Source organism: Drosophila biarmipes, chromosome 3L (assembly GCF_025231255.1).
Source record: "Drosophila biarmipes strain raj3 chromosome 3L, RU_DBia_V1.1, whole genome shotgun sequence".
Classification (NCBI taxonomy): Eukaryota; Metazoa; Arthropoda; class Insecta; order Diptera; family Drosophilidae; genus Drosophila; species Drosophila biarmipes.
Window position 1 is genome coordinate 27,002,912 of NC_066613.1, and position 22,067 is coordinate 27,024,978.

The 22,067-nt window shown below is 50.1% G+C and overlaps 7 protein-coding genes across 13 annotated transcripts; 3 read left to right on the top strand and 4 right to left on the bottom strand.

The window, feature by feature from the left end:
* Positions 1 to 9: 9 nt before the first annotated feature.
* LOC108030858 (uncharacterized) lies at positions 10 to 4,814 on the bottom strand. Its single transcript, XM_017104006.3, has 4 exons — positions 4,417 to 4,814; positions 3,651 to 3,723; positions 1,935 to 2,204; positions 10 to 1,872 (listed from the first exon to the last, which is right to left on the bottom strand). The coding sequence occupies exons 1-4, from the start codon at positions 4,462 to 4,464 to the stop codon at positions 305 to 307; spliced, it is 1,959 nt and encodes a 652-aa protein (XP_016959495.1). The 5' UTR covers positions 4,465 to 4,814; the 3' UTR covers positions 10 to 304.
* A 108-nt stretch (positions 4,815 to 4,922) lies between these two features.
* On the top strand, positions 4,923 to 6,363 carry LOC108028334 (uncharacterized). Its single transcript, XM_017100087.3, has 3 exons — positions 4,923 to 5,047; positions 5,106 to 5,873; positions 5,928 to 6,363. Exons 1-3 carry the CDS (start codon positions 5,039 to 5,041, stop codon positions 6,141 to 6,143), a joined length of 993 nt encoding a protein of 330 aa, XP_016955576.1. The 5' UTR covers positions 4,923 to 5,038; the 3' UTR covers positions 6,144 to 6,363.
* A 60-nt stretch (positions 6,364 to 6,423) lies between these two features.
* LOC108028397 (augmin complex subunit msd5) lies at positions 6,424 to 7,352 on the top strand. Its single transcript, XM_017100213.3, has one exon. It carries the CDS (start codon positions 6,491 to 6,493, stop codon positions 7,259 to 7,261), a length of 771 nt encoding a protein of 256 aa, XP_016955702.1. The 5' UTR covers positions 6,424 to 6,490; the 3' UTR covers positions 7,262 to 7,352.
* Positions 7,298 to 7,913, bottom strand: LOC108028496 (augmin complex subunit msd1). Its single transcript, XM_017100375.3, has 2 exons — positions 7,824 to 7,913; positions 7,298 to 7,757 (listed from the first exon to the last, which is right to left on the bottom strand). Exons 1-2 carry the CDS (start codon positions 7,858 to 7,860, stop codon positions 7,378 to 7,380), a joined length of 417 nt encoding a protein of 138 aa, XP_016955864.1. The 5' UTR covers positions 7,861 to 7,913; the 3' UTR covers positions 7,298 to 7,377.
* A 200-nt stretch (positions 7,914 to 8,113) lies between these two features.
* Positions 8,114 to 9,738, bottom strand: LOC108028118 (acyl carrier protein, mitochondrial). Of its 3 annotated transcripts, XM_017099787.1 has the most exons (5): positions 9,628 to 9,738; positions 9,383 to 9,542; positions 8,739 to 8,825; positions 8,508 to 8,636; positions 8,114 to 8,396 (listed from the first exon to the last, which is right to left on the bottom strand). In XM_017099787.1, the coding sequence occupies exons 2-5, from the start codon at positions 9,530 to 9,532 to the stop codon at positions 8,217 to 8,219; spliced, it is 546 nt and encodes a 181-aa protein (XP_016955276.1). In that variant the 5' UTR covers positions 9,533 to 9,542; positions 9,628 to 9,738; the 3' UTR covers positions 8,114 to 8,216. The 3 variants fall into 3 exon arrangements, with proteins under 3 accessions (XP_016955276.1, XP_043951204.1, XP_016955268.1); XM_044095269.2 differs by lacking the exon at positions 8,739 to 8,825; XM_017099779.1 differs by lacking the exon at positions 8,508 to 8,636 and having other exon boundaries at positions 8,724 to 8,825.
* A 351-nt stretch (positions 9,739 to 10,089) lies between these two features.
* LOC108030590 (unconventional myosin IC) lies at positions 10,090 to 22,040 on the bottom strand. 4 transcript variants are annotated; one of them, XM_017103584.3, is made up of 7 exons: positions 21,772 to 22,040; positions 13,610 to 13,754; positions 13,429 to 13,544; positions 12,904 to 13,366; positions 10,567 to 12,830; positions 10,405 to 10,501; positions 10,090 to 10,305 (listed from the first exon to the last, which is right to left on the bottom strand). In XM_017103584.3, exons 2-7 carry the CDS (start codon positions 13,733 to 13,735, stop codon positions 10,291 to 10,293), a joined length of 3,081 nt encoding a protein of 1,026 aa, XP_016959073.1. In that variant the 5' UTR covers positions 13,736 to 13,754; positions 21,772 to 22,040; the 3' UTR covers positions 10,090 to 10,290. The 4 variants fall into 4 exon arrangements, with proteins under 4 accessions (XP_016959073.1, XP_050742109.1, XP_016959055.1 ...); XM_050886152.1 differs by lacking the exon at positions 21,772 to 22,040 and adding an exon at positions 18,974 to 19,105; XM_017103566.3 differs by lacking the exon at positions 21,772 to 22,040 and adding an exon at positions 15,575 to 15,784.
* LOC108030605 (protein tfg-1) lies at positions 17,299 to 18,230 on the top strand. 2 transcript variants are annotated; one of them, XM_017103606.3, is made up of 3 exons: positions 17,299 to 17,398; positions 17,458 to 17,619; positions 17,710 to 18,230. In XM_017103606.3, exons 1-3 carry the CDS (start codon positions 17,368 to 17,370, stop codon positions 18,174 to 18,176), a joined length of 660 nt encoding a protein of 219 aa, XP_016959095.3. In that variant the 5' UTR covers positions 17,299 to 17,367; the 3' UTR covers positions 18,177 to 18,230. The 2 variants fall into 2 exon arrangements, with proteins under 2 accessions (XP_016959095.3, XP_016959086.3); XM_017103597.3 differs by having other exon boundaries at positions 17,458 to 18,230.
* Positions 22,041 to 22,067: the final 27 nt, after the last annotated feature.

Sequence of the window (22,067 nt, forward strand, 5' to 3'; positions counted from 1 at the left end):
AAAGACGGCTTTAAAGTGTTCTTATACATTTATTTGTCATATTCCCCCAACAAAAACAAAACTAAAATTGCGTGTACGCGAAAACCAACAAGATGCGAGAGCCATTCGCCTAGGAGAGCACAAGGATTGAATACAATACAGGTGTCAAATCTGGGGAAGCATGGGTTCTCCACAGGAGTTCAACAACGAGGATGAAATGAAAACCGTATTGTCTAGTTACACTTTTCTACTTAATGTAAACGATGATAGTGATGAGGGGTGATGGGAGGTGGGATTGGTTGGACCCAGGGTGCCAGCCCAGCACTCAGGACGTGGCCACTTTGCCGTGGATCTCCGCCTGGGCCACCTTCATCACCTCGAGGGCTCCCCGCTTGATCAGGTCCTCCGCCAGTGTCTTGCCCAGCTGGTTGGCCTTCTCGTAGATCCCCCGGCTGTGGCAGGCGTGCTGGAAGAGGCCGCAGAACAGGTTCTCCACATCCTCAATGAGCACCGACTGCTGCGGCGTGGGCTGCTCCTCGTCGGCGTAGTCGAACATTTGCACCGTTTTCTGCAGGAACGGGCACTTGGCCAGGCTTGCATTTGCATTGCCCTTGGCCGCCGGTGTCTCCAGACCGCTGCCCTGATGCATCGAGGCAAAGGGGCACTTGGATGAGGTGGCCACGTTGTCTAGCTCATCGCCAACGCTGCTGGCATTGCTGGCTCTGCTGCTCGGTGGCGTGGGCAGAATGGAAGCAGGAGTTCCGGCCACACCTCCCGTCACTGGGCACTTGCCCGCCTGGGCATAGGATACCTTGGTCTCCTTGTTAACATACGGACACTCGCCCATAAAGTCCTGGCCCACGGGCATCTGCAGCGGACAGTGTGCCGTGGTGGCGGCTTCGTTTCCTTTTCCATCACCCTTGTTTGCGCTGCAGGAGTCGCCGGAGTCCGCATGAGCCACTGGACACTTGGCGGGAGCCTTGTGCGTCACTGGACACTGGCCCATCACTTCCTGGCCGGCCACCAAGCGCAGCGGGCACTGGCGCGGAGTTGTGTTGGCATTGCTTGTGTCCGCATCACCACCACCGATACCAGAAGGTCCTACGGCACTGCTGTGGCCCAGCACTGGACACTGACTGGCCAGTTCCGAGAGCTGATCCACTGTGTAACCGGAGAGGGCCTCGCAGGCGGCCACATCCTCGCAGATCACCGGAGGGCTGCCCTGCTGGCGCGGACTGCTCGAGTTCGAGTCCGAGCCGGAGGAGCTGGCGTTGCCATTCCTGGCGCGCTTCGTAGCTGGCGGGGAATCGCAGCTGCTGCTGTTCTCCTCCTGCAGCTGGCTGGCGCTCTCTTGGGCTCCTCGTTTCCGCTGCTCCACCTCCGGTTTCTGCTCATTCAAGGCACAAGCCAGGTTGTTCCGTATCTCGATGGCGCCATCCAGACTCCAAACTGCGCCGGTGAGCGACAGTCCCACCTCCTGGCTGTTTCCGTTCAGGGGTTCCCCCTTCAGGATACTCCAAACCGCCACAGGGGCGGAGCAGCCGCCACCAAGCGTCTTCAGGAAGCTCCGTTCAGCCAGGATGCGGCACGTGGTATTCAGGCACATCAGTTTCTGCAGCATGGCCAGCACTTGTTCGTCGTTAGCCCGGCACTCCACGGCCAGGGCTCCTTGGCCAACGGCGTAGAGCAAGTCGGTTGGCTCCAGCACCTGGCTGATGCGGCTCATCCAGCCCATCCTCACCAGGCCTGCCTGGGCGAGAATGATGCCGGCGAACTTTGAGTCAGCGGCGTCCAACTTGGCCAACCGGGTGTTCAGATTTCCGCGGATGTCGCACACAGTCAAGTGGGGATACATCCTGCGGATCTGGGCCGTGCGACGGAGAGAAGAGGTTCCTACAGAGGGGGGCATGATTTAGTAATTAAATTATAAGTGAATGTGTTATTTGTTAACTCACCAATCACACTGCCCTTGGGCAGCGAGGCTATCGTGTGGCCCTTGAAGTTCTCCCGCAGCACCAGCGCATCCCGGGCATCTTCCCGCTCCAGGACGGCTCCAATGGCCATTCCAGTGGGCAGCGCCGTAGGCAGATCCTTGAGCGAGTGCACCACAAAGTCAACACCCCCGCTGCGCAGTGCGTCCTCCAGGTCGCGGGTGAACAGGCTCTTCTCGCCGATCTTGGGCAGGGATACGTTCAGCACACGATCGCCAAAGGTCGACATGGTGTCTGTAAAATAGAAATGGATTCGGTTATGAGGTATTTCTATTAATCTAATTTTGTTTGCTTTAGATATCTTTAGACAGCTTTAGATAGATAAATATACCCCATTTCCATTATAAACTCAGCCCAAAACTCAATATCTAGAAAGGAAACCCCTTGAATTGATCACCTGGGGAGGTGTTCCCGTAATTGCAGTCTGTTATGTCATCATCGCCTGATAAGGAGCACAGTAGCACCACCCCAAGTATCTCAACTTTATGACAACAATCAAGCGAGACATGCAAGCGGAATTCATATCTCCCCAACTTGCCTCCTTCTATTGTGGACACGCAACGATAATGTCTCTTCCAAGTGCTTGCTTATCGGTTCGGGAATACAATTTGAATAAATGTCCACATCAAAGGGGGATATGGCGTGCGGGGCGTTGGATACAGCACTTGCTGAATTTTATTTTAATGGAATATCGATGGGGCGCGTAAACTCCAAGTAGATAAGTTCGTGCTCCCATGTCAAAAAACCATAAATCAAACTGACTCATCGTGAGGGCTTCTAAAAATATTTCCGAAACTGGCCAATCTTATCGGGTCCGAAGGTGCTTAAGCATGCCTGTTTAAATACAATTTCAAAAGATTTCCCTACCATGTCAGCAGAGAGCGTAAATCTAATCGGGAATTCGTACCTTATCGCTGGCAGAACGGTAGTGATCAGATAAACTGATCACATACCATATCATCCAAACAAAAAATCCACACGTAATGGCGGAGCGCATAAGTACGCCCACAGCGCTGGCATGCATATGGAACCATTTAACTAAATAGCTACCAAATATTAATGTTGTATTATGAAGTTTAAATGAGTACTAAACACCTTAAACCCAATTACAATCTGCTGTGTATTCAAATCGTTCTATTGGGGATAAATTATCAATCAAAGTAGTACCATGCAATTCATATGCAACCAAACCAGTTAGTAAATAAAATATGAATAATTTCCATTGCTATTTAGCTACCCTCTGCTGTACATATGTTTGTGGAAATGGTGTGTGTGAGTGATATAACATTTTCGGCATTCCCTAATCTCGGAGCAGCAACAAGCACAATAGGCATTGACATTGAGCATACTTTGCCAAAATGGCACGAGGGGGAGGGAGATGACGAAAGCGCAGGACAGCCGGGGAAATGAGAAAAAGTTCGAAGATAGTACGATCCTATGCAATCCTATTTAAACGATCGCAACATTTGTTGTGACCACTATCAATGTGGCAGATAAGCCTGTGGCTTCCAGCTGCAATTTCCACGAGTCACGCTTCGCTTCCAGTTTCCAATCTCCCTATGCAGCATGAGTAGGCTGTTTGCCTCGGCCTGGAAGGGCCTCCGTGAGTTTCCAATTCCAAGCCCCTTCCAGCCCCAGCCGACTTCCCAATGTGTGTGTTTGCCCCCGACTTTCACTTACGGATCTCGAATTTCTGCTTGGGAAACAGCTTCTGCAGGCGTCCGATGACGTGCTTGGTCTGGATGAGAGCGAGCTGAAACGAGGGATAATTTAGTCGATTAATAGAGTGTCCATTAAGTGCCAATGCAAATGACCCGCGTGGAAAGCATGGCAGGGAGAGAGTGGCCCACTCAACGCGCAAATAAGTCAGGTAATTTGAAATTAAAATGCCAGCGGCACAGGTGGCCTTGATTTCAAGCACGACCAAAGGTGGCTCGGTGCAATTAACACAAAAATTATTAAAAAGCTTGGGCTTAAAATCAAGTTTTTGGAATGGAGATCAAGAGAGCGGCAGTCAAACAAAAAGCATCAAACAAGTACAGTGGGGGCTCATAAGAGTAAGTAGGTGCGTTCATTACTTTTACCTTATCATAAGTTCATTTCATTTTGGGTGACCTGTTGTCTAGTAAGTTTGAGATGACCACTTTTTCCCTGCCAACTAAATTGCTAGTCAGTTCCACCCTTCGAGTCTTCACTGTGCCACTTGGAACCCTCTCTCTCACCACTAAAGTGCGTGTTGTTGCTGTTGCGAATTGTGTAACCGTAAAGTAGCCAAAAAGAGGGCAAGTACAACAACTACACTACACCGTGCGCGGAGCAACAAGTCTTGCATTGGGGAGCGGGTGGAAGGAGGGGGGGACCCACGAAATGTGATTGAAATTCAAATGCAGTTCCAATTGGAATTCAAAGCGGATGTACGATGTATGCACATATTTTTCGTTCTTACCTCGCTCTTTCGCGAGCCAACGCGAATAACCTTTTCCTGCGCCGACATTATAGCCGCCCAAAGCTTCGCTAATCAGTATTGCACAATAGTTGTGTTATTTTTCGGGGTTTTTGCTGTTTTTGGTCACAAAGTGAAAGTGTGTGCGACAGGGACAGCTTTCGGGGTCACGTTGGCAGCTTGAGACGCGGGTGCGAGCGAGAGGGAGCCCGGAGATGAACGATGAATGAAAACGGAAGTGCACGCGCTATTCAAGACACATTATCATTTATCAGGTTATTGTCACGTTTGTACTAAGCGGTGGCTAGTCCCATGGATTTTCGGAATTTTGGCTGCTGGCCGATACTACGACCGAGCAAGGTGCGAACGGTGATTGAAGTGTGACCGCGGGCGCGCTGCTAAAATATACATCATCGGGCAGGGCTACATAGCTCTCCTATTTTTTCATTACTTTTATGTTACGTTACGTTTGGCAAACGTAATCAAACGTGAGCAAACGTAAGTGTCACTGTTAGATTTAACAGCTCTGTTAAGGTGCATCAAAATATAACAGCGGCGGAGGCGCCAACCTATCGATATCAGCTGTTCGCAAAATAAAAACAAAGGAAATACAAACGGACCTTCAATGTTTCTGGTGAGAATTTGGCTTAATTCCAACTCCCACCACCCATGACACCTTTGATGTCCACCAGTTCATCAGCCGTCCCACGCGGACGCTGGCCAACCGGATGCAGGCGGTCCGCGAGCGACTCGGCGCGGACTTGGCCGACCAGCTGGACGCACTGCACCGGAATGTGATGCGAACTGGCCTGGTGTCCACGAAGGAGCTGGAGGAGGCCTTCCGCAAGACGCGCGTCCAGGACCACAACCCGAACCGCCTGAACCTACTCTGGCTGCTGGGCATCGTCTTCTTCATCATGGTGGCCACGCCGGTCTTCTACGAGACCATCTCGTTCCTGCTCGGCGTGCGCTGCTTCCTGCCCAACAACTACCTGGTGTGGGAGGCCACCAGGCCCATCAGCGACTGCGAGTTCTGCAAGGACGTCCGGGCTCCGCTAATCCTGGCCAATCTCACCAGGGAGGAGTTCGCGCCCCACGCATACTCCTCGCTGCCCATCATCGTGAAGCGCGCTGTGGCCCACTGGCCAGCCCAGAAGCAGCTCAGCTTTGCCTACATCAGGGATCTGTACGAGAGTGTGCCAGGTGCCTTGGACTCCGACTGCCAGTTCCTGCACTTCAACTCGGACCTCAAGACGCTGAAGGACGTGCTTGCCATGTCTGCGGAGCGTTCGAACCTGAGCCAGGGAGTGCCCTGGTACGTCGGCTGGAGCGTCTGCCAACCGGCTGTCCTGGCGGAGCTGAGGAAGCTGTATCCCCGTCCGCACTTCCTGCCCGTCGATGCCGAGATGCCGCACACGGATTTCATCTTGATGGGCTACGAGCAGGGGGCCGTGATGCATGTGGGTCTGAAATGGAGAATCGAACCACTCAAGGCTAATCTCTCGATTTTTCAGCTGGACTACAACTCCCGTCTGATGTGGCAGGCCCAGTTGAAGGGCAACAAGAGCTGGTTTCTGGCCCCCGCCCCCGAGTGTGACCACCACTGCCAGCCCTTCTCGTTCTACGTGGAGCCCGGCGATGCCGTCCTGGTGGACACGCGCATCTGGTACCATGCCAACACCATCCCCAAGGGCCAGTTTTCGCTCACAGTGCAGTCGGAGTATGGATGATTGCCCTGTTAAATCGGAAAGTGATCGTATAAGTGTATAGTCCTAAATAAGTCATATGGCTAAGTTAACCTTCTTAAAAGTATATAGCATGTAGTAAGAAGTTTTTTTTAATTATTTTAAGAGGAATATATTGCACCGAAAAATAGTATTATTAAGGAATTAACCAATAATTGTATCCTTAAAACGTAATATATATTCATAAAGCTTAACGTGGAAAACATTTACTAACAAATTTTTTGAATCAAATAACTTGTAAAACCGCCAAAGCTGGTGCTATCGATTTCCGATAGCTGCGGCGCTACCCATTCAAAAAAGTTATCGGAAACGCAGAAGCGCAAACAATAAAAATGGAAAATAATGTGGATTTCAGCAGGATTTCGTCCAAGTTGTACCAGAAGTACGCCCAGCACGTGAGGAACCTGAAGGACGTGTGCGTGTCCAAGACGGTGATGAAGCCGGGCGCCTTCTTCGACAGCCTGCAGCAGATGATGGAGGAGGAGGCGGCAGCCACCACGCCGGCGAAGGAAATGGGCTCGGTGGCCGAGTATGCGGACCTCTTCAGGACCCTGGAGGAGTACCCGGCCAACCTGCAGCGGATGCCCAAGAAGCGGGAGCTGCAGCGCACCAACTCGACGTTCCTGCGAGGAGCAGGAGCAGCGGAGGACTCGGTGGCCATGGCCATGAACACCTCCAACGTCTCGCTCAGCCTGACGCGCCTGGAGGAGCAGCGCAGTGCCGTGGACGTGTACAACGACTTCAAGGCCTTCCAGCGGAAACTGGCCAGGATCTACGACGAGGCCGCCGCCCTGGACACCACGGACTCCATATACAAGCAAAAGCTGTCGCAGCTCCACGGCTTTGCCCAGCAGCTGGAGAAGCTGATGCCCACCGGCGGTGAATCTCCGCCAGATGCCTTCACATCCGAGGAGCAGGAGGCCCTGTTAACCATCGCCGCCAACATGGAGCAGCTGAACTACCTGCGCTCCAACAGCCTCCAGCTGCCCAATCCCAACGAGATACTGGCCAACGGGAGTCTGGCCGCGCGCCTCGAGATGATCGTCGAGGTGCTCACCTATACTCTCCTCCAGATCAGCAGCTACAACATGACCTTAATCTGAGCATGCTACTTATCCAGCTAAGTGAGCTTTCACTGATTGTATCCATGTAATTGTATTCAATAGGAAACCTAATAAATGTAATTCTGGCCAACTCCATCTTATCACATTCGGAGGGGTTAGGGGGAGTCCTCGCTGGCATCTTGCTCCTCCTGGGAGCTCCTCATCTGGCCGACGGTGTCGTAGAGGGCCACCAGCTTGCGCACGGAGCTGCCCAGGTGCTCCACCCGGTGCCTGTAGGCCAGGCATCCGTCCAGGGCGCTGAAGGCCTCATCCCGCTGGTCAGTGCTCCGCATCAGGAGCTTGAAGTTCTCCAGAATCTTGGACAGGGCGATCTCTGCCTCCGGGCGAAGGTTATAGACCTTTTGGGACTCCGCAGGACCCACACCCTGGCTGAGAGCCTTGCTGTTGGACTCGATGTGCAGCAAGATGTTGTTCGACCGCTCCATCACCTCGTCTATCTTGGCCAACTGTCGGTTCATGGTCTGCCGGTTGGTGGCTGCGATACAGGACAAGCATATGGCATATCCTTGCTAGTTTTATTTTGTAGTTAGTTAATATTTACCCATTCCCGCCAACATTTTCTCCACAGCGTCACACATTTCGAATTCTTGTTTTAATTTGGCTACAAGAACAGAGTGACCGTACGATATCGATTCATATGAATATACCAAATAAATCGAACATCTATCGAAATTTAAACTTGAAATAACGCTTTGTTTTTAATTGATTAATAAATCAATTAGTTATTGGCTTTCTATTAATCTCTGGTATAAAATATTCTGTTGAAAAAAGAAAATCCTCAGTACGATTTTAGGGATGTGCATCATGGCCATTTTAATTCCAACACAAAAGTTAATTTAACGTTTGGTTTATTCAGTTGTTCAAATTGTATTTGACTTGTTTTCTATTTAAATTTAAGTGTAATCCGTTCATTGGGTAGCATTACAATTACAATTTACTCGTACACATCCTCCTTGTCGGCGACGTACTTAATAATGTCGGCAGGTTTAAGCAGCTTCTCGGCGTCGGAGTCGGGGATCTCGAAGCCGAACTCGTCCTCCATGGCCATGATGACCTCTACGTGGTCCAAGGAGTCCAGTCCCAGGTCGTTGATGAAGTGCGACTCAACGTTGAGCTGTAATAGCAAGTGATTAGCATTCTTCGTGTTCAATGGCGCACTGAGCTTTGTTCAGTTCTGGGTTCTGAGGCGACCATTGCACTGGCAAAGGCAACGTGTGGCGTTTACCTTGCTGGGATCGATCTTGTCGTAGAGCTTGAGCACAAGCAAGACGCGCTCATTGATCAGCTTCAGCGAGAGCGGCGGTTTCGCCGAGTATCTGCGCACCGATTGCGTTTGCCAGCGACCACTGCACTCCTGCGATTTTGGTTTTTGGCCAGCCCGAGAAGAAAGAACGGAAACACAGAAACCGGGTTAGTGGCGCCACGAAGTGGGACAGTTTACCTTGTCGGCGGTGACTTTGTCGTAGGCGGAGACCACCTTCAGCACGCGGAACTTGATGTCCTCGATGGTGCTCTTGGCCGAGTAGCTGCGCACAGCGAACTTCTGTGGAGGGCAATGTTTAATGATACTAGGTCTACAACAAACTGAACTGCCATTAAAAAATCTACAAGGCAATAGGTACTTAATGTGGTTAAAAGAAGAGGTTAAAAAGAGAGCAAATTTGAATCTTTACTGTAACATACCATAAACAGCACAGTGAATAGTGCTTTCAATTAAGATGATTAATTCTTGAAACTAAACAAAAATGTTTCTGTCATTGGAACTTAGGTGTTAAGGTTGCTGCACTTTAAAATATCACTTTTAGCCAGTTTCCACTGTAGTACTATCACCACACACACATAGGCATTCACCGGTGTTGACGGAGAGTGTGTGTGTGCGATAGGCGATGGAAACAATCATGTTTTATGCAAAACAATGTGATGCAATCAATCTGGGTGCTTCGATCACCACATGGCGGGGTTCAACTGTCGCTTTGGAGCTACAAACACCTGGATGTTACGTTTTGGAACCCGCAAACCGCCGCACCAATGAGGTTAGGTATCTAACTGGGCAGGGATGTGCACCCCCCGGAGGGAGTTACCCACTGGACGACCGCTTACTTGGCTCAGCTGGCAGGCCACCGAGGGCACGGCGATCCTGTGCATCATCCTGGAGGCCTGTGACTGGACGAGGGCGCCGGAGGCGATCCTGCGGGGGGCCAAAGTCGCCGCCAGTCGACTGCAGCTGCGCGCGATCTGTGTGAACGACATCTCGGTTCTCCTGCAACGGAAATGCACCCGGATTAATACCGCGACTCTCTCTCTCGCTGCCCGGAGTGCAGGCACGGAAATTGGGCAATATTTACACTGAGTTTTCAAGATTATGTAAAAGTTCTGGAGCAAGTGAAAGACAGCAAGTGAGTGTGGCCAGACTTGTGGGACTCGCTTATGACAAGTACCTCAAAAAATACTTAATAAATATCAGGTATGTATTTAAAGATAACTAAGGCCTTTTCTTTGGCAAAAGCCAATTAAAATAATGTATCTAGTAGTAATTATTTTACTTTACATATTTTTTGACAATCCCACAACATTTCATTAAAATAATGTTTGTTCAATAATACCGTTAAACCTAGCCTAAGATCTGGCAGCACCACTACACCCTGACAAATCGAAACCATATTATCGATTGCTTTTGCCACCAATCGAATAGGCGGCTTATTTTGAAATCTCACAAGCCAAGAGATAAGGAAAACTAGCCACGTTTGCAACTTTCAAAAAAGCACGTGACTGCTAGCAATCCAAGTGAAAATGATAAGCACCCACAATTCATATACAAACTGTCATATATTTATGGGCATTTTTATAAACAATATACATTTAGTCGGAACATTATCCATATAAAATCCAATTACATCGCTGGCGCTGCAGTAACAAAAATACATAGGTACACTATATAAATTACACGAATATAACAAAACAAAAGTCGTTTTAAAGCCACTTGTCCGTCGAAAGTCATAGTAAATTCCTTATTGCGTTCCAATCTGCAAAACAAATAATTAAGAAATGAGGTCAGCACGATAAGCAGTGTTTTCTCTGGGGCAGCTGGAGCTGGAGCCCCATTAGCGAATGACGTTACTTACGATAACTAGATGGCCCTTATCACGAACCACGCCCGGCTCAGCGCCCGTCTGGATGTCGATGACGCCGCCCTTGCCCTTGACCACATTGTGTTCCACCCTGAAACCGAGAAAACCCAAGAGATTAGAGACAACCCCAGAAGATGCGCCCATTCAAGAACTCACGAGTCTCTGTCCACAATGGAGACAATGGAGGCTGTTCCCACGGTGTCGATGATGTAGGTGCTGAACTCGATGAGGTGCGGGATGATCAGGATGAGGTCGCCCTTGTCCTTCTTCAGCTCGAGCGGAATCCGGATGACCATCAGGTCGTCGTTGTGGTTCGTCAGCGTAAAGTCGATCTTCTCCAGCGGCAGGCGATGCTTCTGCTTGTAGGTCTTCCCGTCCAGAACGTAGACGGCCTTGTTGCTCAGCAGGATGAAGCGATCGCGGGACTTGTAGCCATGTCGATCGAACTTGGTGCAGAAGGACTGGTACTTCAGCTGCTCGCTGCCGAAGCTGCTGGCCACGAAGTCGTTGACCCGCTGGATGTGCTCCTTGGGGATGCGGTCCTCCTGGAACCAGCTGGGCACACTGCTCGGATAGTTGTTCTTCTTGTCCTTGAACACCTTCTCCGCGAGAACCTTCAGCTCAAACTGCCTCTTCTGCTGCGGCGTCAGCTTCAGGCGGTAGATCCTGGCCAGATGGAGGCGATGTAGGCGGTGCAGGATCTCAGAGGCCTCCACACAGTGGCCCGGGGCATGGGGCCAGCTCTTGTCCAGCACCTTGGTGGGCAGCTCCTTGGCCAGCCGGAGCAGCCACATGCGCTTGGCATTGGCGATGAACTCCTCGTTGAAGCCGTTCGGAGCATCGTTCCGCGTGATGAAGCCCTTGATGAAGGCCCTGATCTTGTCGGCCGCCTCCCGGCGCTTCTTGGCCGCCTGCTGGGCCAGCTGCCTCCTGCAGTAGCTCTGCAGGATGATCACCTGGGCCCGCAGCTTGAGGTACCTCCTCCTCTGCACCAATCCCTTCCAGTGGGCCTGAATGATGGCGGCTATCTGGTGCTTCTTCTCCTGGTAGGCGTCCTCCGTGTCGAACAGCGTCCTGGGCCAGCGGATGAACAGCTTCGTCTCGCCCACACGGTACTTCTCCTCGTCCCAGCCCAGATCCTTGACCAGCTGCTGGACGCCCGCCTTCGCGCCGCCGGGTCCCTTGTAGTTGGGCCACGTGGACTTGCTTAGTGACTTGTAGCGCTCCAGGAAGAGCTCGTAGGTGCGACGGTAGGCGAAACCAGCTCGCCTCACCCGCAGGTTCTCCATCAGTCCCAGGTACTTGACCTGGTGGAGGACCAACTCATCGTCGAAGACGCTGGCAGTCTGCACGTCATTTGGCTTGATGCAGCGAATGTAACTGGGCTCCTTGCACATCAGGATGTCCATCAAGTTGTTCAACGAAGCGCGGAACTGGGTGATGGCCGTCTCGGGACGCCTGAGGCTGCGGAGCTCCTGCTCCGGGAAGCAGCCCCTCACAATGCCATTGCCCGCCTTGCTGAGGGTCTCCTTGAGATCCCTGAAGAGCAGATCGTTGTTCTTGTCCAGGAAGCCATTGACGCTGTAGGTGACCTCGCCGGCGTAGTGCACCAGGCGGAACTCATCCCGCAGCATGATCTTCTTGATGTGCGCCGGCGCCTTCTCATGGCAGACGTAGTGGTGGTGCTGGGCCAGCTTCTGGGTGAGCTTCTCCAGGAAGGTCTTGTCGGTGGGCTCTCCCGGTCGCAGGCACTCCTCGTCCAAGATGGAGATGATGCCCTTGTGCTTCTCCTCGATCAGGTTGCAGATGACCTTGTTGTCGAAGTACTCCACGGGTATCCACTCGATGCCCTCCCTCCTGTACTCATCCTGCTCCGATTTCAGGGTGAGCTCGATGAACAACTGCTGCAGCTTCTCGTTGCAGAAGTTGATGCAGAACTGCTCGAAGCTGTTCTTCTGGAAGATCTCGAAGCCATAAATGTCCAGGATGCCCATCACATTGTTCCTGGCCGTGCGCGTCTCCTTCGCCTGGAGCGAGATGTTCAGGCGCTTCACCAGCCAGGAGAACAAGCGGTCGTAGACAGCCTTGGCCAGGGCATCCCTGGCATAGATGGCCAGCTCCTGGTTGAGTGGAGACGTCACTACGTCCCCGCGAGCGTCGATGGTGCGGTGGGTCAGGGCGGCCTCCAGTTCGCTGGCATTCACGCCCAGCAACCGAGCGGCGGTGACCACCAGATCCCTGCTGTTCACCTTGGCATTGCCCTCCACCTCGTTGAAGACGATGTTGCCCAGGTGCAGGATACTGGCCACAATGCCGAAGATCTCGCGCTGCTCCTCCGGGCTGAAGTCGATCACACTCAGAGCCTGCTGCACCTGCTTGAAGTTCTCCGCATCGTTGATGCTCGCCACACTGCCCTTGAGCTGGGGATCGAAATTCAGGGAGTAGGAATCGATGTTATTGACATCCAACTCTACCAGAGACCCAGAGACTTACCCCATCTGTCAGGTAGCTGTATCTGTCCAGAGCCCGCTCCAGACGCAGTTCCTGCAGAAGAGCCTCATCGGCGCCGGCCAGCAGCTGGTAGAAGATGTGGAAGTTGCGCTCGCCACCCATTTGGGCCACCACTCGCGACTTCTCCAGCAGATAGTTGAGGATGTTTCCGCCAATCGGAGCTCCCTTGAAGTCGAACTGGATGTCCATGTACTTGCCGAAGCGGGAGGAGTTGTCGTTCCTGTTGGTCTTGGCATTTCCGAAAGCCTCCAGGACGGGATTACTCTTCAGCAGGCGATCCTTGACGCCCTCGACGGTCGTCTGGTTGCCGGAGCAGGCGGCTATGAACTGCAGCACCTTCTTGGAGGCCTCCGTCTTGCCGGAACCGCTCTCGCCGGAGATCAGGACGCACTGGCCGCGGTTCTCCTCGATCAGCGAACGGAAGGCATTGTCGGTCACCGCAAAGCTGGACGGGATTAGGGATTACTTAAGGGTTCTCTGGTGAAGTTCCCACTCCTATGGACTTACATGTGTGGGGGCATCTCGTAGAAGTGCTTGTTCCTGTACGCCTTGACATGGTCATCCGTATAAATGGGCAGCTGCTTGTAGGGATTCACGGAGACCAGCACCTGGCCAATGTAGGTCTGTACAAATATGTATAAATACATTATTAAAGGGGCTTAAATAGGGTGTAGTACTTTGTACCCACATAAATCAGGTTCTCCTGGAAACGCTTTTTCAGGTTCTCAATGAAGGCGCCTTCGTCCTGGTAGTTTTCCAGAAGCACGAAGTCCTGCACTCCGGCACGATCTCTTTCGTGCAAACCCGTCTCCATTTTGATTTGGGAAGTGTAGCTGAAAAAAGGTAACCAGAAATATAAGATTGAGTTGATCAAAAAAAGATCGATGAAAGGGGCCAAGATCAATATAATATTCTCAGGTTAAGTTGATATTTTATTTGTTATTTATGGTATTGATATTGAGATGGAGATAGAGACCCCTTAACTATGATCAAAAATATGATTATAAAAGTGAAGTTTAAAGATTCTGTAGAAAAGATTTTGGAACTTTTTGTTAGAAACCTTTCCGATTTTTCAATGTTCCAGGAAACCCCTCTCCCAAAGCCTTATCTTTCACGTAACTAATCTTATTGTCCACCAGAAAGGGTTGCCATGTCTAACCGCCTTGATTAGGACGAACCTCTTGAGCACCACCGTAGAAAAGCCCATAGAAAGCCGAAACCCACAGATAAGATTTACGTAAAGTTCCTAGGGAATGCGAAAGCAATAATTTATAACAGCCCTGCGGAAATGAAGACTTGAGCGGTAGCAGTGAGCCATGAATGGGGTTGCTTTGGCCAAATCCGAGAGCCATGACTTCATCGGACATATCCAAAAATATTTTATCTGCGTTCCAATGCAATCAAATCTCTGGTATTTATAGAAGTACGGAAACAATGGTGGGCAGGTGCAATTCCCCTTATCGATGCCATATTTCATGGGGGAAGGGGGTGAGAGTGGGCTTTATTGGATGACTGCTCCAGTTCTACTGATACGCGGCGGGTAAATCCACAAAAGAAACGATTATGCAATAGATTTGCAGGTGTGAAGGCCCGAAAAGGAATAACCGCTCGGATGGAAAGGAGTCTTTGGAGTTTATTTGTGCTACCGATTGATTTATCACTTTTGTAGGGTGAGCAAAGGTCACTTTTCATAGATCTCTTTGTGTTCTTTGTGGAACCACCACTACCTGGCCATGGTTATTCGATTATCCTTGTTGCACTTTGACTACTTCGACACTGGGCTTTCAGAACTGGAATCTCTGGAGGAGAGGTCAGATGTCACGCATATTCCGCCCTTTGACGGCTCCGCTGGCAAACTAAACCGATCCGCTGGCAGTTGAGGCGTTTTAACCATCAATACTCTCTGGCCCACATATCAATTGGCCTCGTCTGTACCTCTGTTGTTTTTAGTCGGCACATTTATCAACGATAATATACCCGTGGCTGCGATGGGCGGAGGAGGCCGCGGAGGCGAAGGGCAAGCCGCCAATCAGTCCCCGATTAGATAGCGCCTTTCGCGAATAAACTCGGGACCCGATTTAGGAAACCATGACAGACCGCAGCCAAGAATTCCGGAGTGGGTGTTGTAGCAAGGGCTCCAAGTAGATCCCAGATGGGATCTCGATTAGTCTCGGTCGTATGCGTCAGTGCTGAAGTTCTGCGATCCATCCTCCAAATGAGTCGAGACATCTGAGTCACAGTAGTGAATCGAGAGGTTTAGATAAAACCACTTGTACCCCATGTACCATAAACATTTTCAGATTTATTTCTTGAAATGAAGTGTGCCAAGTGTAATTTAGATACCACTTGAAATACTTTATAAGGCATGCAACTTGTTTTTATATTCCCTACTGTTGGGTTTTTTAAAATTGATTACGATACTTGGAAAAAAGGTTGCTTTAGAGAAATACATTATATGCAGCGCAATTTTAGAAGTAAATCAAAAATTTCAAATAAATTAATCATCAAATGAATTAGAGTAACGAGATCCTATGGGTCGTAAGAGGTTTTTGTATTTTCTAGGAACACAGAGTGGTTTTCGGGTGACAAACTCTAGCTGATCCGTAATATTAACATCTCGAAAACACACATATTTTAATTTTCTGCAGCTTACTCTAGGTAATCTTTATGCTCCATTAGACCCAAGATTAGAGATTGAATTTCAATGTACATTAGGAAGTGTTTGAGGATCTAGCTTCGAAACCAGCAGTTTAACTGAAGGTGAAGGAAAGTGCTTCACTCGGGAGAAATAAAGTACAAGCACTCCGCAAAAAACCGAAATTAGAACTTAATTGTTCCAAGTTTTCTAGATGACTGGCTAGCGTTTTCGGGTTGTTTCCGAGTCAGAATGGCGAACCCCGACTCAGAAAAGCACTCCAGGCGCACATTAGCACTGTGTTATCAGCCATCAGTGCGCTAAATAATAAGTCATTGCCGAATGCACACATTGTAGGTACACTCTCGTGCGATTGATGTCGCTATTGTTTGCTTCCATCCTACACCTACTCCGGTTTGCCCGGCTCGGAGAGGGGGCTCCATTCGGGGGAGATGCGGGAATGCCTGACTAATTGCAACGGGCAGACTTCCCAGGAATTCTCGAGGAGAACGCGAAGGCCGGGATCACTGCCAGTCGATGTCCGGCACTTAATTGTTTAATTGCACGTGGGACGGACTGATGGGCTGGGCAGACTTGGATGAGAGCCTTATATGAGTGCATGGCATAATGGGCACGGCCTTCTGCAGTCATTTTAGCACCTTGTAATCGAATCAGCAGACGCCTAAGATTATGCTACGTCTATTGGGGTTTGATGGGGTTCTTTAACCCAGAGAAACTCGTTATATGGCACTTATATGGGCTGTTTGGGCCCGAGTTCGTGATAACAGAGGGGTTCTAACCAGAAACATTTGATTATTTGTTGGAACAAACGGTCAGATATTATACTGATAAGATAAACTTATTAGGGGATATTAATAAGAATAGATAAACAAATACTAATGAGTAATGGGTTGCATCATAAATATACGTGAGCTTATTAATAGTGCTTATTAAATTGCAGTATAGTATTGTAATTGTGCTGATAGGCTCACATTATTTACCTTCTTGGACTACTAACCATGTAATGATAATATTAGGGCACAAAAAGTCAATGACTTGCGCTTAGTTTTTATCTTTCCCTGGGGGAGTAGGTTTTGTCGGCTTGTTCTACGCATTCTTTTATCCCCATTCAGCTAGGCAATTGAGGGGAGAACTGGTTTCTCCGATCCAGAAACACTCCACCTGTGATGTAACGCAGAGCCCCGGCTTTTAGTGGTATCAGACAACTCGTAAACATGTCTGCGACACACGACCCATAACGGAACCCAATATCTTGGGACCCACCCAAAGGTCTTAGTCGCACACGGAAAAAAATGTGGGTGAACATAAACTGGTCTTGTTAAAGCCGAAATACCGAAAACTAGTTTTAATTAGGCTAAGATGGTATCTAATATTTGGTAAACTATCTACAACTCTAGGTTCATCCTAATTTTTCCCCCAGTGCACCAGGCCATCCTCATATGCATACAAATGACGTCATATATCTCGGGATATTGAACTCTTCGAGTCGGGATGGAGAACTGCAGGGCTGTCAGATCGATTAAAGAACTGGGAAACCCACAAAGAGGAAGGGCAGCAGAGGAAAGATCCCACAGAGCAACCGTGATGGTATGCAAATTAACGAGCGCAGTTATTAGAACGGTGCTTGATTGATCCGAGATCGAGATCGGCAGAGAAAGGCGTCCCAAATTCGGGCCACTGCATGGGTTATTCTAATGAGAAAACCGAGAGCAAGACGCGAGATTATCCCAGATGCACCGGGTATAAAAGGGCACTGCAGCTGGGGAGGTCAGGTTATTCGGAGAGAGATCATGGATCGAAGAGTGACAGCTATTTCGTTGGGTAAGTGTGCGAGTGCGGTTTCCCAGCCAGAGGTCCTGACACAGGAGGCATCCTTTCAGTTATCCTGCCGCTGCTGGGGAGCGCCTTGTGCTTCCAGGACAAGGCTCCGGTGCAGTCGAGCCTGAGCGCCGGACAGGCCAGGACGGACAAGCAGCAGCAGGTGCTGGACGATCCGCTGGGCAGCGGACGCGGCATCGACGAGCACCTGCTGAAGACCATTGGTAAGGGCGGCATCAAGCTGGTGATGGCCTCGGGCGCCCCGACGACCACCCCGAAACCGTCAGTACAACACCATTACTATTATCCACCAGAGGATCAGCAGCACCCGCGGCAGTACGGCTACGGTCCTCCGCCTCCCTGGTCGCCAGCTCCTCCCCCTCCCCCTCCCCCAGTCTACCCGCAGCGTCCTTGGGTGCCACCACCACCTCCGGGACCAGGACCTCCGCCTCCTCCCCCGGCCCAGCCACCCTACTACAATCCCTACTACAATGGCTACAACTACTACGGCGGCTATGGCGCCTATGGATATGGACCCTATGGCTATCCCGGCTATGGCGGCTACCCTGGCTATCCCTACTATCCCTACTACCGCTCCGCGGCCGGAGGCGCTGAGGTGGACAACCAACTGACTGCTCCCGAGGGCCTGACGCCCTCCGGCGTTCCCGGCGTGTTCCAGGCCAGGGCCACCCTGCTCTCCGCCCAACCGAACTTCCTCGAGGGCAGGAACAGCGCCAGCATTGTGCCATTGTATCACCTGCTGCAGATGGCCAGGGCCTAGGGTTGAATACGGAGCAGATGCGAACGAATCCCTGAATAAATGAAGTAATAGATATGTGGCTTAAGGAGTTCTGGTTTTCAAAAGGGGAGTTAAGAAAACAAGTTCTGAATTAGTCTTACAGAGGGAATACATATTCTAGCCCCAAAAATGAGACAGAAATTCAATATAATATATATTATATAGTATCAATGGATGGGTTCTAGACTGCGGTATTAGAAACCCACTTTAGATAAATAGAAAGGAAAGAGGTTTTTATTCCTAATCAACCCAAGATCAATGATCATAAGCCCCGCGAAGACCTGTGGCTACACAGCTTCGCAAGATCATCCACCTGAATGGATCGTTAGACGGGCTGGGAACTCAGCAAAGGCCGCTGACCCAAAGAATCGATGATCGAACTCGCTCGCCATGCCTCGCACTCGCGAAGACTGGAAATTAAGATTCAAGCGAGCGCACAAAATACGAAAATCTGGACCCAGTGCCCACTGAGTCACCCGCTTTTGGGGACGAGGCTTCGAGGCCCGGCTCGAGGAGAGCTCGCCGGCGCACTTGTGACGCATGCCGGCGGCTGGGGCTCGGGTATCCATGTGGCCACACAACCATTGGCACTAAGCAATCACCGCAGCCGCTGTTTTCTTAGCTCACCGCGGCCATAAAAAGCGTCAACAGTTGGGGCTGATCTTGAACGCGACTTACTGGCGATTGCAAAAATACGAATCTGCTGAAATGCTGCCGGAGGGGTTTCGTTTTCACCTTTTGCTTTGGCTGCTCGAAAACACACTTTTGCCCGTACTCACGTTGGATAAGTGTTGAGCTTCCGCGAAATCCCTTACTCGGCACTCTACCAATCCGAGGTGCTATGTAATGGTGATCCCAACACGGGCTGACACTCACTCCTCCGCCGAAAGAAGTGGAATGGCCCGCTGGAACCCGGGTTCTTGGGGCCCGTCGATCGAGGTTTTTATGGCAAGTGGGGGTTTTTGCAGTGCTCGTACTTTTCGCTACTCCGCTGTTTATCGCTTTATGAGGGCGGATCAGAAGAATAAAACTCCGGATTACTCATTGCCAAGTGTTTGGCAGCTTTGGGGACAGTAGCAGGGCCCTTCTCAATCACAGTCCTTCTTGGAGTCATCAAAGCTTTGTATTTTCTGTATTATCTGAGTGGAAAATTCTATGTCTAAGGACATATTTCCCATACCTCCAAGAACCAGCTTAAGCCTTGATAAGCAAGATCCTAGCAACCTTACTTCTTATGAAATCCCAAGGACCATTCATAGCTGAAACCAGTATTATCTAAATGGAATGTTCCATGACGATAAGGGAAAGATATATTTTCCTGCCTCTTAAAATGGTGCCAATAATTTAGGGGCCACAGATATATTTCTCGTACCTTCGAGAGCTCCAAGTGCCATCGTTACCCTTGATGCAAGAGCCTAGCAACCCTACTTCTCATAGAATCTCCACAACCGTCCCAATGACCTGCCCATTCGAAAGTAGGGCATGCCTATTGTCAGCTAGACCCCATTCAAGTCTGGTGCCAATCTTTGCTGGAAAAGCCATGTGCCTCGACGGTTGTTTGGGCGTTTATGACAATCGCTGAGGTCTTTGTATCTTATCGAATGAGCGCTTTAAAGGGAAATTACCGAGTGTCACAATGCAAGTGGCGCAGGAACCGGGGAAGTGCACCCTGTACGATCAATAGTCATATCAGGGGAACTGGTTGAACCCCGGAGAAGATAACGCCGCCGGTTCCGATAAGAGAAAGTTCAAGTTTGTCATCAGGCAGCGATTCCCATTTTCGAGTGGGTGCGGATCCAAATGTTCCCCAGATTCGGCTATGGTGTGTGCCGCAAGCCAAGTCACCACATGACGGGCTGGGCGATCATAAATATCGCAATTACCCGAGCCAAGAGGCGTGCAATTTTATTTCCCTCTTCGGTTCTTCGCTTGTTCTTGGGGCCAAGTGTTTGTTTGGCTGCTTAGTTGGCGAAAACTTTGCATTACATCATTACCAAAATAGTCGGTTTTTGTGAGCCGCCTCTCCCTCCCCCTGGTTTTCCAACTCGTTTAGTTTGGGTGCCAAGTGTGAGGCAATGACATTGTGGGCAATGCTTTGGGCACTCGAAAAGGTGTTCTGAAAGAAGAACCAGCAGCGGAGCGACTATGGCAGGGGACTAACAAGATCTTATATATATCTTTAAGTAGGGTTCCCAATAATCATGAGATTTGGGATCCTATCATGATCATTACAGCACATGTCATGTCAAAAACTTAATCTTCAAAATCACCTTGAAGTATTAGAAACGGTCCTAGGTTTTTCAGTGCTGAGTTACTCATTGCCACTTGTTTGTATTTAAACAGCTGACAGATTTGGCGAATCATTTGGTTTCATTTTCGATCCCTAGCAGTTGGGTATTTGTAAGAGGCTTACGGCCACTGTTTTGAAAAGTGGGTCAAACTAATGGAGGGCCGGCATGGTGTGGAAATGAAATTGAAATTTGATACAATTCAATTGGTCAAATGGGCGGTGGGAGGGGAGGGGTACGCATATCCCATATTATAACCGCCGGCGGCGCACCGATTACTCATAGCTCACGCACACTCATACGCCCCGTTGACCCGCCTTGTGTGCGTCTCCTCTGTTTGTTCCTGCTGTAAAACCTGGGCAAACAAACCTATCCCTGGGGAGGGAGGGAGACGGCGACAGACAGGTGGACCCCGGCCCCGGAGTACTCCCAGCCCCATGGAGGACCCGGGGAGGACGTGGAGTGGGGCCCCAGGAAGCGAACGGCGGAGGGAGAGAGACGGCGGAATCGAGGTGCCTAAACGCTCGCTTTATTAGAGGAGCATCACCATAAACCAGATCTCTTCGCTTCGCGGTGGCTGGCACACTGAGGGAAACTACTACTACTTGACACTCCACTATTATCCGCAAAATGGATTAGTAACTGCTTCCATTTCTGGAACCTTTCCGAATGCAAACCCAACACTTAGGGAGCTTCTTAAGAGGGTTCTTAGGTTTATAATAGAGGTTTTAAAAAAATATATTTCAGAACATAATCTATCTAACCTATCTCGTTCGGAGAAGACTTCTTCTTTTTTAACTTCGTTTTTCTATTTAAACTAAGTGCCAAACGTTTCTCCCAGTGCACTCCTGCCTTTGTTGCTCTTTTCGTGCTTTTGTAGCTTTTGTTGCGTTTGGTGTCCAAGTTCAAATCGTGCAAAGGAAAGAAAGCAGCGGAAGACGCTGCAGATCACGACCACGGGCAAACCGGCAGAACCGCTTTTTTCGAATTTTTCTCCAGTCTTTTATGATTTTTTTGAGTTATAGACGCATGTGCGCGGCATGGAACCGCTGGTTTTGGCGTCTTCTCCGGTGCCCCGGACAGTGGTTAGCTGTCAGGATATGCAAAAATTGCAAACGTAATTGATTTTATAGGCCATCGCGCCTCGTTCGCGGAGGATTAGGCAGTGGGGGCCGTGACAAGCTGGACAAACGACGGGCACCTTGGTAATCGGGGGCTAAGTACCCATAATTTCACAAACTGTCAACCGAGAAGTCGTTGCTTTTCAGCCTTTGTTTTTGCTGCTCTACCTGTTTGAATTTCTTTTTCGATGCGGGTACCGTTAGCCTGACCCGGTAAAGGTGACGTTTTCTATGATGACAGCGAACTCGGGTTGGGGATACTTTTGAAATCGGGGCTAGGGCGCACTCATATGCAGTATCCGAAGTCGGCTGGTTAATGGTAGTGTTAATGCCAAGCACCGCACGCCCAGCGCATGCAAATGAGCAACCGAAAAGTTCTCGCGGCGAAATGAAGAAGTAACAAGCGATTTCCGCACGCGAGCGCGCACCTTGCCAAAGTTGAGGTTGAACTGACGGTTCCGATG

Coding starts and splice junctions, on each gene's coding strand:
- LOC108028334 (XM_017100087.3), top strand. Junction 5,874..5,927: donor AGCAGGGGGCCGTGATGCAT/GTGGGTCTGAAA, acceptor TCGATTTTTCAG/CTGGACTACAACTCCCGTCT.
- LOC108028118 (XM_017099787.1), bottom strand. CDS start 9,532: ATGTCGTTCACACAGATCGCGCGCAGCTGCAGTCGACTGGCGGCGACT. Junction 8,826..9,382: donor TGGCCTGCCAGCTGAGCCAA/GTAAGCGGTCGT, acceptor TGCCCTCCACAG/AAGTTCGCTGTGCGCAGCTA. Junction 8,637..8,738: donor TGGTCTCCGCCTACGACAAA/GTCACCGCCGAC, acceptor CCAAAATCGCAG/GAGTGCAGTGGTCGCTGGCA.
- LOC108028397 (XM_017100213.3), top strand. CDS start 6,491: ATGGAAAATAATGTGGATTTCAGCAGGATTTCGTCCAAGTTGTACCAG.
- LOC108028496 (XM_017100375.3), bottom strand. CDS start 7,860: ATGTGTGACGCTGTGGAGAAAATGTTGGCGGGAATGG. Junction 7,758..7,823: donor GAAAATGTTGGCGGGAATGG/GTAAATATTAAC, acceptor CCTGTATCGCAG/CCACCAACCGGCAGACCATG.
- LOC108030590 (XM_017103566.3), bottom strand. CDS start 15,633: ATGTACATTGAAATTCAATCTCTAATCTTGGGTCTAATGGAGCATAAA. Junction 13,367..13,428: donor TACGAGATGCCCCCACACAT/GTAAGTCCATAG, acceptor AATCCCGTCCAG/CTTTGCGGTGACCGACAATG. Junction 10,502..10,566: donor TCCATTGTGGACAGAGACTC/GTGAGTTCTTGA, acceptor TCTCGGTTTCAG/GGTGGAACACAATGTGGTCA.
- LOC108030858 (XM_017104006.3), bottom strand. CDS start 4,464: ATGTCGGCGCAGGAAAAGGTTATTCGCGTTGGCTCGCGAAAGAGCGAG. Junction 3,724..4,416: donor TTGGCTCGCGAAAGAGCGAG/GTAAGAACGAAA, acceptor CCCTCGTTTCAG/CTCGCTCTCATCCAGACCAA. Junction 2,205..3,650: donor CAAGCAGAAATTCGAGATCC/GTAAGTGAAAGT, acceptor TCTATTTTACAG/ACACCATGTCGACCTTTGGC.
- LOC108030605 (XM_017103597.3), top strand. CDS start 17,368: ATGGATCGAAGAGTGACAGCTATTTCGTTGG. Junction 17,399..17,457: donor AGTGACAGCTATTTCGTTGG/GTAAGTGTGCGA, acceptor GCATCCTTTCAG/TTATCCTGCCGCTGCTGGGG.